Genomic DNA, 12,033 nt, shown 5'->3' on the forward strand with positions numbered 1-12,033 from the left:
ACCTACTCGCATATTAATCTCCATCCTTTTTCTGAAGAAAGTGACAAGGAAGCCCTCAAGAGACTGCCACTTCTGTGTATTCTGCCAAGCATATTTTTATGCATACTTTCAGTCACAATCAGCAAAACCCATCATCTTACAGCATACATTTTCAGAAAGCACAAGCAATACTCCTCTGGCCATTTATTTGGACTAAGAGGCAAAGTAACGTGCTATATTGAATAGCTTCCTCCTTAACCTGCACAAAACACTTCAGATTTCAAACAGCAGCATACACAGCAAGGATCCCATTTGTAACACAAGATGACCGAGGCAGCCCTGTGAATTAGGCAAAATCCAGCCAAGAGAGCAGCAGCTCTGCAGCACAGTGTGTGGCTGTGTCTGAAAGGCATCTTCCACTGAGCAACCAAGCATTCCTTTAGCACAACATACCACATGCTTGACCACATTTACACCAGAATGCACAACAACATTTTGGACCAAGTACCGCACTACATTTTGGAGCATTACATAAAGCCACACATTGATGTGGACAACTCTTCAAAGGTTTGGCAGCAGCCAGGTACTTTCTCATAACCTTACGACTTTCATTGTGGGTATTAAAGCAAGAAACGACCCACAACACATAATGTTATGCCTGTTACCAGCGAGAGGGCACCTGCACCTCATCTTTGCCACCAGTCACATGTTCACAAGCCATAGTCTTGGCAGGATGAGTCATTCTTCCGGTGACGTGGTGAAGCAGATGTCTTCGTAGGAGATGGAGAAGCCGCAGCAGGTACTTCAGGCCCACCTTCAGCCAGGACTGGTACAGATGCCAGGAGAGGCACTTTCTTCCTTCCCAGAAAGCCAGCTCCTTCAAACCCCATTTTCTTTTTGCTTTCTGCTTTGGCTTCACTCTCCTCTTCTGGTCCTCTTCTTTTGAGATCCAGAGAACTCTCTGGCAGACGGTGAACCTCTGTGCTGCAACACCCACCTGCATCTGTCATGCCTGTGCCTCGTGCTTCAAGCGCTGTTGTCAGGACTGCCTTCCTCTCAGCAGCACTGCCCTCCGCTGTTGCCTTCCTGGCCTCTGCCTGGCTTGAATTCCCATTTGCAGCAGCTGCCTTTTCTGTTGGGCTTTTGCTGGGTAAGTTAAAAGCCTGGAAGTCCCGGTAGCTGTGAAAGCTCTCCGTCCGCCTTGCTCTTGCCAATAAAGGGCTTTCTCTGTACGGTCGCACAGAACCATACGTGGCTGTTTCATGGATTGTTTCATGGTGCTGCAATTGGAGGCTTCAAAAGAGAAAAACAACAAAGGATGAGAAGAGCAGATGTTAGACTGAGAAGAGCAGCCAGTTCACAGAATCACAGAATGTTAAGGATTGGAAGGGACCTGGAAAAATCATCCAGTCCAATCCTCTGCCGGAGCAGGAACACCCAGATGAGGTTACGCAGGAATGTGTCCAGGCGGGTTTTGAATGTCTACAGAGTAGGAAACTCCACAACCTCCCTGGGCAGCCTGTTCCAGTGTCTGTCACCCTCACTGTGAATAAGTTTCTTCTCATATTGAAGTGGAATCTCCTGTGTTCCAGTTTGTACTCGTTGTCCCTTGTCCTATCTTTGGATGTCACTGAGAAAAGCCTGGCTCCATCCTCATGACACTCACCCTTTACATATTTATAAACAGTTCTTCTGCACATTCTGCTCCCACCCACCACTGCAGCTCCCACTAAAATAGCATTATACTCATCACAACCCCACACAAGGGCTTCTAGATCACTTACTTCAGATTCTCATAGGATATTTTAATCTGCACACATATAAACCAACAGAAATCAAGTTCAAGACACTTAGAAGATGCATTCTGGGGCTCAGCTACAGCGTTCAGGTCACCAAATCCCTCTTTGTCTACTTGAAGGGTAAAATGTTTGGTGTCTGCAGCCGGTGCTGCCCTTGGTGACTTACCTGGAATTAGATTCCCGAAGCCGGTTTGGCTGAACAACTGAGGTGGCAGGACTAATGTTGGGTGTGGCGCAGCGAGACGTACTCAAGTCACACTGGTCAAGCAACTTGAGCAGCTCTTCCTCTGTGGGGCCACCAACATCTGAAAGAGACAGCTCTTAGTGCTCTCCATTTACCATAGTCATGCAAGCATGAGGACAGAAAAAGAACACAACTTACCTTTGTCTTCACTCTTATTAACCATGTCCATAGCTGTGGTCAGGTCCCACATCTGGATGCTGCCATTTGAATGGCCCGTGAAGAGGTAGCGGCGTGGCCGGGACCCCATTCTGCTGGATCCTTCGCATTCTCGCACAGTAAATGACGAGATAGTAGTGCAGTCCACTGCCTGGATCTCGCAGATCCTATGGGAAGAGAAACCGCAAGTTACCAAAACAATTCCACCTGCCAGTATGGCCAGTCAAGTCAGTACTGTTTTGATTTTCTGAGAAGGCACCAAATTTGCCATCAGAAAAAGGACCTTCCTTCCAGATTAAATTCCTTCCCCTGCATGACCAGCATGCTGCTCAGCTGCAGGCAGTACCTTCCCCCCAGTACATCTGCAGTCTTACTACTTTTTTATTTTTTTTTAGGGAACTCCCATATGTTCGATGTCTATTTTCATTTTGCAATGATTAGAAACCAAAGGCTCTCTCACAGAATGACAGCAGCTAGCCCCTTCATATGCTAGACACTCTAGGAAACCAACCTGCCAAAACAGCACATTTAACCATATAGAAGATATGCAAAAAAATCCAAAGATGATAAATCCAAGGTTATCTATACAGATAACTTTTGTCTTATGACAACTACAATACCACTTGACATGGCAGAACTCCATTGCTTTTTTACCTTTATTTAAAAAGCTTATGTGGGGAGTGAGAGGAAAAGGACTCCCAAAAGTAAGCTGCTAGGCCACGCTCCACACCAGAACCTCACTTATTCTGGATCATTTGTTTTACTGGCCCCTTGCACTGAGGTTTTTACTAAAGAGGTGACAAAATAAGTCATCTAAGAAAGTTCCCACTACATACAAATCTAGCCTGAAGTAAGCAAAAAAAAAGGCACATCAGTAATCTTCAGGTTTCTGTCTTCAGTCCTCAATTGACATGCCAATAGCATTAAGGCATCAACATTTTCACCCAGATTCAACATTGTTAGGCAAGAGAAGGAAGAATAAGCAGCAGCACAGAACTAAGATGCATCATTGTTTCTGATCTCTTGTCATCCTCCTAGCCTAACGGGATGAAAAGTAGCTGTGGTTATTTGGAAACTTTTTTTTACTACATTGGCAGCAATATAGTAGAACTTTATGAAGTCAAGATCAAGTAAATAATTATATAGTTGACCTAGTAAGACAGTCTCTCAGTTTTAAAGGTTCTACTATCTTCAAAGACAAGTGCAAAGCAAGACAGAAACTGCTTCTCTGTCTACTTTTGCGAGCACCATAATCCTTGCCGGTGGCAACTCCGGCGTTAGTTTTGAAATTTGACATTAGCATAGTATTGTGGCTGAGAGTTACAGGTTCTGTGGAGGCACACAAATGTTTGTTTTGTGAGCTCAGCAGGTGAACAATAATGAAGTGAGTCTCTGATATCACGTTTTTCAAAATGCCACTTGGCTCCCAGGTTATAGTAGATCATTAAGTACAGTTCTGTTAATAACACACAAACTAGAGTTCAGCCAGAGCTGTCGAGCACATTAGAAGCTTGCCAAGTGCAGCTGCATTCATCCCCAGGGATGGGAGACCCCACCACCTGAACAGTACTGCCCTGTTCTCACTTAAAACCCTAAACATGGAGGTACCTTTTTCCAGTTGAAGACAGCCTTACAAACAGCTTGTTAGTGATAGGAACAACTTTTTGGATAAACACTTGTTGATCATCACGTTCACCAAAGGGTCCTAGAGAAAAAAAAGAAAGATCATATCTTTGTCTCAGTTCCCTCACCTTCTTCCCCATACAGTCCTAGAGACCCAAACTCATATTACTATGACCACTGTAATTTCAAAGCATCAGGACCAGGGAATCAAAGATGACTAACAGGTAGAAAAAGCCATCCAATAGTTAGAAGCCTCTACAGATACAAATCTTTTTTCTTCTTTTCCTTTAAAGGACACTCATTCTTGAGTTTCCTGTATATTCCTGAAGGTATTATTATGTCAGTACAAACCCCACATTAAGCCTCTATTAGAAGTAGTTGCTTATTTTGCAGCTCTTAGGTGTTTGAAGGCTTAATCAGATTTCCTGCCACAGAACTGACCCCACCCTGTGTTCACAGGGCATCCTATTAATCAAAGGTTCATTTGTGAGACTCAGACCAGACAGCAATCTAGACTACCTGTCTACCCATATTTACTCACATTCCTTCAGTATCTTGCTATAGCAAAGTGCTCCTACCACTTGCCTCGGCAGCTTCAAGGCTTCGGTAAACTTTGTCACAACTTCAAATCTATTTACATGCATGGGCATCATTTAAGCCCGACTGAACAGTGAACTGGAATTAGCAGTAGAACCAAACCTTGCTGTGCTCATCTGCTTTCATACAGTCTCCTGTGCTTTCTGTCATACTCAAGTCAAATCAAAAGTGATTTGCTCAAGGAAGAGGTGTAGTATCTGTGTTTGAAGGTTCTTCCTCCCTTTTTCTGACCTTCAGAGTAAGCCCTTTAAGTGTAGTCACTCTATAGAGCCTAAATAGTGAGTACTTCCAGGTGAATCTTACAGATCCCTGCCATCTTTCCAAGGAGAGAGCAGTACATAAGAGCTTACACCCATCAGCTGACTTGCATGTTATAGCATTCAAGGTCTGTTAAACCTTTATGAGAGTAATGAATGTATCAGCTTATCACAGCGCATTCAAGAGACATCCTACCAATGTCGTTTCCAGAACAGTAACTGCCATGACTCTCTGCCTCCTCCAGGGATAAGATTTTGAATGATGCAAGAGGTGTTGAGCCTGGCTGAGTTGATATCATGCCCCGGAACCGAGTCACAGTCCATGTCCGTACATGGTTGTTATCAGCACAAACTAGAAAGGAAAACATACAATAGCATTTACAAGCAATGACAAAACTTTTGAGATAAACTTCTCTAATGATTTCTATATGCTGCTTTTTTTAAGACTGAGCAATCAAGCAAAATTCAATCAATGTCATGTGACATAGCATCTCCAAACAATTATCCAATAATCTATAAATTGTTGATGTCCATTTTCTATTAGTTTTGTCTCTTTCCTCAGAAATTCAAGAAACAAACTGTGGCAGGTGGAACACAACATTAAGGTCTGACTAAGTCAGCACCAGTAGCCTACAGCACACTTCAGTGCGCTGTGTGCAGACACTAGGACAAGACATGCCATGAAAGCGGCCTGGCAGGAGAACCCTCCTCACACAATAGTGCTTTTCTATTTCATTCATCAGTTACTCAGTTTTCTACATGCAGATAGGCCCTTTCCTGGCACTGAGGGTTTGGCACCAAATTGCAGGGGAACAGATGATCTCTGTGCTGTTTGTTTACAGTATAATTGGATATCATGTCTCCTGTTCCTTTTTTTTAAAAAAAATGGGATAGCAGCAGAAAGCAAATCTGTTCTCTGCCTTGCGCTGGTTGCTGGATTCTGGGTGAAACAGATTCTTACAGGGGAAGGAGTGATTGCATCTTCCCTGAAAGCAACACACTTTCCTGAGTATAAGAGAGGACAAACAGGACAGCACAACACCGGGGGACTGTTGGGGAAAGAAGAAACACAGACAGCCCTTTGAAGCCATGGGAAGGCTTTTTCTAGGGCCCAAGAGGAGATAATGTGTATTTTGCTACAACTCAGAAAGCTCCTGAAAGGCTGTTAAAAGAAGACAAATCCTAAAGGACCTGCCCACAACAATAAGACTTGACAGGGATACATTTGTTTACAAACCCTGGAGTAAGCCACAAGTGAAAGAACTAGTTGTTCCAGTATCTGGTCAAATAAAACCTTTTAACTGCTATAGGCTTTGAAGAATGCTTAATTTAAGAAAGAGGATCCAAGTTAATCTAGCCCCTCCCCTGCTCCCAAATCTGTTCCACTCATTTCTATCACATGTGGGAACGATGCAATTTATACAGCAATGCATACAAATATTTCATTGCTCAGGAGGAGGGGAGAACCACCCGTACAAATAAGATTACCTGACACAAGGTGTTTCTCTGAGAGCATGATCTTTGTAACAGGACTTCGATGAACTGTGAAGGTCTGAAAGAGCTGAGGCCCAGACCCAACTGTTTCAGGATGCTGTACAATCACCCTCACGGCTCCAGAGCTGGTGCCATATGCAATCTCAATCCAATTGCCACTTACACCTAAAGCAAGCAAGAATACAGTTGTAGAGAATAGTATTTCCAAGCTTCCACAGTAGGATAGATATTTAAACACTGTTTATTCATTATTTTCCCATTAACAGAGAGGACCTTTTGCCACTAAAAAAACCCAATGTTTGTTTAATTCCATACTCTAATCTTCAACACTGTCTTAACAAAAGCCTTCTCTCCAGATCCCTCCTCCCTCCTAGAAGTTTAAAAAGGGATGGATATAGTCATATGATCAGATATTTTGAAACTCCTCACAATGATATGGTCAATATGTGCCACATATTGCTTATTTTTCTGCCTTACGGGGGTCAAATGGGAAAACAATGCAAGAGCAAGGAGGACTACTGTTAAAAGGTCACTGTGGTATCAATATAGTTATGTGGGTTTGGGAGGGGGTTTGCTTTGTTTGCAAACTTACACGTACGTACATGTACCTAACTATATATATGTACAAATGTAAGGGGAAACAACTATGCCTAGTGTTCATCATTTATTTGAAGATGACTAAATGAAGAAAAAGTCATTGTTTAGGTCAGGGGCTAACTTGTCTGCTTTAGCCCTGCTATGCAGCTGCAGAAAAAGTCCATTTAGGAAAACAAACAAACAAACAACAAAACAAAACAAAAAAACCAAACCAAACAAACCCACCCCCCCCACACAAACAAAAACAACCTGCATCTGTAACAGACAGGAATAGAATACTGACTTGTTTTAGGTGTGAGGTAGACACTGAGTGCTGTTATAGCATCATTGGAGGGATCATGGTACAATTCTGTCACTAGAAGATCATTGTCTTTCATTCGCAATGGGAACTTCTGCATGTCTGTGGGGAAGAGTCATTTGTTTATTGCTCTGAATAGACAGAGTTGTTCTGATGCAACTGAGACCAACTAAAGAATCTAAGAACAGAGCTGCTCAGTACCGCCTCCTTTTTATTCCAACCTGGCCCCACTTCTTACCTATATAGTAGATAGAGCCGTTGTTACAGCCCAGCAGCAGAAAAGACCCAGCAGTATCATAGCTTGTGATAGGAACAACATCCTGAACCTAGTGCAAACAGAATGGAAAAAAAAATATCAAGAAGTTAGGCTGCTACTTTCTCAGTTTTCAGACATTTTCAGTGCATTTTGTTGAAGACCACCTGAGTTTGGTACTGGTCTGAAGCGGTTGTGCATCCACTTGCACATAAAATGACATTCTTAAAATACTGCTGGTAGATCATATTCCTCTGTCAAATTTAATCCTAAATCATGAAGTTCAGCAGAAAGACACAGACAAGTTAGCACAACTGTTTTGGAAGATCCTTCTCCACATGAAGGCACAACGCTTAAAGTGTTGCAGCTGAAGCACATCTTCAAAAGACAATTTTTTTTTTTTGCAATATGCAAAGTGAATGTACATCACACTTCCTGTCCTATCCATTCTTCCTTTTCTGACAACTCCTTAAGAGGTTGCTGGGCAAAGGAACTACATGTTGCCTCTCTAAGCCTTCTTTTACTTCCCAGTTCTTGTGTCCCATTCCCAGCCTCTATGGATATCTCAGCCTCTAGCAGATATATGAAGGGAAAGAAATTCTTGTCCCAGTACAATATCCCACTTCCAATACACATCCACACCAAGTAAACTGAAAGGCAGCATTGTCATATTTTACTTATTTGTCTACAACTTAGAGTGAGGGATTAAGAATGCCCTCTCTTTGCCCTCTAGAATCAAAAGGAGCACTTATCCCCTCAGGTGGGACAGAGATGTCAAGCAAATAAAAAGTTAAGATTATCCTAAGTATGGTCCCCCATCTCAAGCAATTCTTTTTTGCTTCAGTCCTGAGGAAGAAAAAGCCAAAAGCCATTTTTTATCCAGAGCACTCAAAGATGCACAAAGTCACAGCATTTTTCCTGTAGCCCATATGTTTCAGTCAGTCCACTTAATGGACACTGAATACTAATTCATGGAAATTTCAGCTCATTTTGCTCTGACCAACAGCATCCTTCTGATCACTTCAGAGACTTGCAAAATTGTTTGTCAAATATCTACAATGAATCTGTTGGATAAAAGCAAAATGAACCAACCAAAGAAATTTCCCCACACCCCAAAGAACTAGCACTCAAAACCAGTACCCATTCCTAACCTATGGATAGTCTGTAAGCCCCTAAAACATATTTGAAGCCTATCACTTAGCCTTACAGAGAAGGATGCAACATGAATACAACTTCTGCATATTTTCCAGGGGGGGTAGGGGAAAGAAGCACCTTCCCCCCTTCTTTGTTTAAAGAATTATGCCTCTCTCACATTCACCCATAATTCAACAGAGATCCAATGCTAAAAATAAATTGTTCTTGGAAAGCACTTGGATTTTCCTCATACAACTGACGACTGAATGACCTGGAGAAGAATCCTTTCCAATTACTGAAAAGAATTGCTATTCTTGATCTCAAAGCTGTTTAAGTACCCTACCCTCCCCACAGTCAAAGTCATACTACACCTAATTAAATAATGTGTCTAACGATCTGGGCCACAGAGCTTGGTTTCAAAAGATTTATTCTTTTCCAGACTACTTTAAAAAAGAGTAGGACAAGAGCAGAGAGGCAAGAAACTAAAGTCTCTAAGACTTAGTCTCTAAGACTAAGAGGCTATGGATCAAGGTGCAGCATGCTCTCTGGTTCTGTGGATCAAAGGTATACACGGAAGTTCTCCCATCTGCAAAAAGTTTACAAAACTAGAGGAAACCCATCAACAGGTACACCACTTCACTCATCATCTTGCAGAAAACATAACAACTGCAAGGAGAGGTCTGAGCAAGAGGATCCACAACACTGCTGACAGCAGAATTGGACTAACTGGGTCAGAAAGATCATAGAAAACAAGGAGAGTCCTTTCTTCTGCAGCAAAGATAGGAAAACCAGAGGTGATTCAGCAGTTGCACCTGCCAAGATGTGCAGCTTCATTAGGAAACAGCAACCCTATAAAACAAGCACTGGTAAAACACGGCCAGCGAGAGTTCTCACTTTACAGACCAAGTTTTTCTGTCATACTCTATTGCTTTGTGTTACCTCTTATTCTATAGGGTGTAATACATCAAATATAAAGATCACAGTGTAAGGAAGGATAGCTTTGCACGAACTAAGTTCCTGAAAGCAGAACTCAAAAAAGCACTGGGAAAGAAAGCCTGAAAAGAAACAAAAGGTTTTGGTCTGAAATGGAACACTGGCACATTCTGTTCCTCATAACCTCTCTTGCTGCAGCAAGCACGATTACATCCTAAATCCAGAGCTATGGGCAACTCATGGAAAGCATTTACACAAATATCATGATTTCTCATGAGGAATTTAAAGATCAGACATACAGTCCTGCCACTTAAGGCTTTATGGGATTCTTCATTAGGAGTGTGTTCTAAAGGGAAATGAAGATCTATAGGAAGATATTTTTTTCTTCTCTTTAGTAGCAAAAGCATCTGAGGTGCAGAAAGCATTTTAAAACTGGTTGTAGCAGGGGTGCGCAGGTGTTTGATTTTTTTTTGTTTGGTGTTTTGGTTTTGTGGTTGTTTTGTTGTTGTTGGGTTTTGGTTGGTTGGTTGGGGGGCGGGGGGAGGAGGTGTTGTTGTTGTTTATTTTAAAGGGAGCTATTCTCATCCTCTAGGGGAAAAAAAAAAAAAAAAAAAAAAAGAAAACCACAACCTTGGTTTTAGGACATCCTGGCACAAAGATTTTCTGCTTTTCAGAAAGAAATGCTTTCACCAAAGGAACAGTCAGTCAAACTGAGGAACTATTAATGTGATCTGAAAGATTTCCGTGGCTCCCCCTGGAAACAAAGACGATGAATGGGACATCGTTTTTTATTCCTTATGACTTGCTCCTTTAGAAAACATTGTCAAATGCCAGTTTGTCACATAGCACTAAGTTGCCTCTTAACAGAAGTTTTGCAGGGCATCAGTCGAACTTTAAATAATGTTTTGTTTAATTCAAGACCATACTAACATGTCTGTCTCTGCTGCAGAAGCAGTGCTATCCCATGCTTATTATCTGTGTTATTTGTTAGCAGTACTGTCACTCAGGGTTTGACTCAGAACTTAGTCAGCAAACACTGCAGCAGCCTCAGGTCAGTTCTGCCTCCTGAGATTTGCAAAGCAGTTTCGGGATTTTTATTGCATTCAGGATTTGTTCCACAAAGACGTCCATCTGGCTGTGTTACAAGCTTTGTTATTCACATGAATGCTCAACTGTTTTCTCAGACTCACACAGACTCCAAGGATCTCTGTTTAACATGCATTCTGACAATAGGAATAAAGTCAGGACAATCAGAAGCATCCACATGCAAGACAGACATCTTTAAAGCATAACATATATTTCTGCTAAAGAAGAGTCTCACATTGTAAAATCTTTTGAGATCCCCAGATACCAGACTGCCTCCTTGTTTTCTTTTTTCAGATGGTGCAGAATTGCTGTCACATGTTCCCCACAATTTTTTTAAATTTCCTATGATCCTAGTGAATTTTTACAAAGTTAGTAATCCACCTGGAAGCTTAAATATACACACACTTGACATTTGTTACTCCAAATCACACCACATCCTTTTATTTGAAAGCCTAAAAAGCATGTTGGTAGTACCACCGAACAATTCAACATTCTGCTTACAGGCACTATACTCAGCTACCAAGGTGGCAAAGTCAGGGCTGAAAACCCTGTGATAAGCATTTCACACATATTTTTAGATTACTTTATTCTCTTTTTACTAGAAAGACATACTAGTTTATTAAAGTGATGCAGAAAATTGAACACACCTGCCAATGCTGAGTCACAGCGTTCCACACTCCCACTTTCCCCGTATGGCTTGTAGCTACCAACTGGTTGCCAATGAAGAAGAGAGCATCTACAGGGACTCCAAGACTGAACACTCCTACAAAAAATGAAGAGTCTATGAAGCTCATCTAAAACAAAGAGAAAAAAGCCAGTAACAATGGAATCTCTCTACTATTATTAAATGTCACATTTATTACAGTAGTCAGTAAAGGAAAGCCAGAACTGGGCTTGCAGTGTGCCAGGTAAGCTACAATTCAAGCAGCAAACTGGGTTCCGTTAAATTAAATGAGAGTGTGATGTCACCTCTGCTGATGCAATCATTACTTGGAAAAAAGGAGGCAATAGCAGGAAGAAGAGCCTATGCAAAATACGCATTCTTTATTTTTCTACAGCCATCAAATTCACAAATGGTTTTAAACATCCCAAAGTATTTTAAAAGCCCCAAAATCCTATTACAGCAAGCAGGACTCCTTTGTGTTGTTTTGTGGTTTTTTGGTGGTGGTGGTGGTTTTGTGTTTGTTTTTGTTGGGGGAAGGGTTGTTTGTTTAGGTTTTGTTTGGTTGTTTTTTGTTTTGTTTCTTTTTATCTGTGACTATTAGATGTCATTTAAGAAGCAGTAATTTCATGGGTTTTGCTAGACAGATGAATTTATGCCATACTAGTTTGCAATTACCTTTTAAAGTATTACAAGTTCTCAGAGCTCTTTTGTTTGGTTGTTTTTTTTAAAGTCAAATCAAATAGATGCAGTCTGACAACATATTTTAGAAACTAAATTAGGCTACAACACTTCATGTTTATTCTTGGGAAAAGACTGAACATCGCCAATGTGACACTACTTAAATACATTCAAATTTCTTTTTTAGCAGAAATACTTGAAGCCATAAAAATAAGCAGCCTGCAAAAGCCTATTTCTTTCT

General features: G+C 41.4%; 1 protein-coding gene across 2 annotated transcripts in view; it reads right to left on the minus strand.

The window, feature by feature from the left end:
• Nucleotides 1–59: 59 nt before the first annotated feature.
• Nucleotides 60–12,033, minus strand: part of KCTD3 (potassium channel tetramerization domain containing 3) — a 28,273-nt gene continuing 16,299 nt past the window's right edge. For both annotated transcript variants that reach the window (XM_065833865.2, XM_065833866.2), the window contains exons 10-18: nt 11,098–11,213; nt 7,283–7,370; nt 7,030–7,146; nt 6,144–6,314; nt 4,852–5,007; nt 3,787–3,883; nt 2,161–2,345; nt 1,945–2,083; nt 60–1,272 (exon numbers count right to left, since the gene is read on the minus strand). In XM_065833865.2, the coding sequence (XP_065689937.1) occupies nt 690–1,272; nt 1,945–2,083; nt 2,161–2,345; nt 3,787–3,883; nt 4,852–5,007; nt 6,144–6,314; nt 7,030–7,146; nt 7,283–7,370; nt 11,098–11,213 (1,652 nt within the window). In that variant the 3' untranslated portion in view covers nt 60–689. The remainder of the gene's footprint in view (nt 1,273–1,944; nt 2,084–2,160; nt 2,346–3,786; nt 3,884–4,851; nt 5,008–6,143; nt 6,315–7,029; nt 7,147–7,282; nt 7,371–11,097; nt 11,214–12,033) is intronic.

This window comes from Patagioenas fasciata, chromosome 3, assembly GCF_037038585.1.
Source record: "Patagioenas fasciata isolate bPatFas1 chromosome 3, bPatFas1.hap1, whole genome shotgun sequence".
In the NCBI taxonomy this organism is placed as follows: Eukaryota; Metazoa; Chordata; class Aves; order Columbiformes; family Columbidae; genus Patagioenas; species Patagioenas fasciata.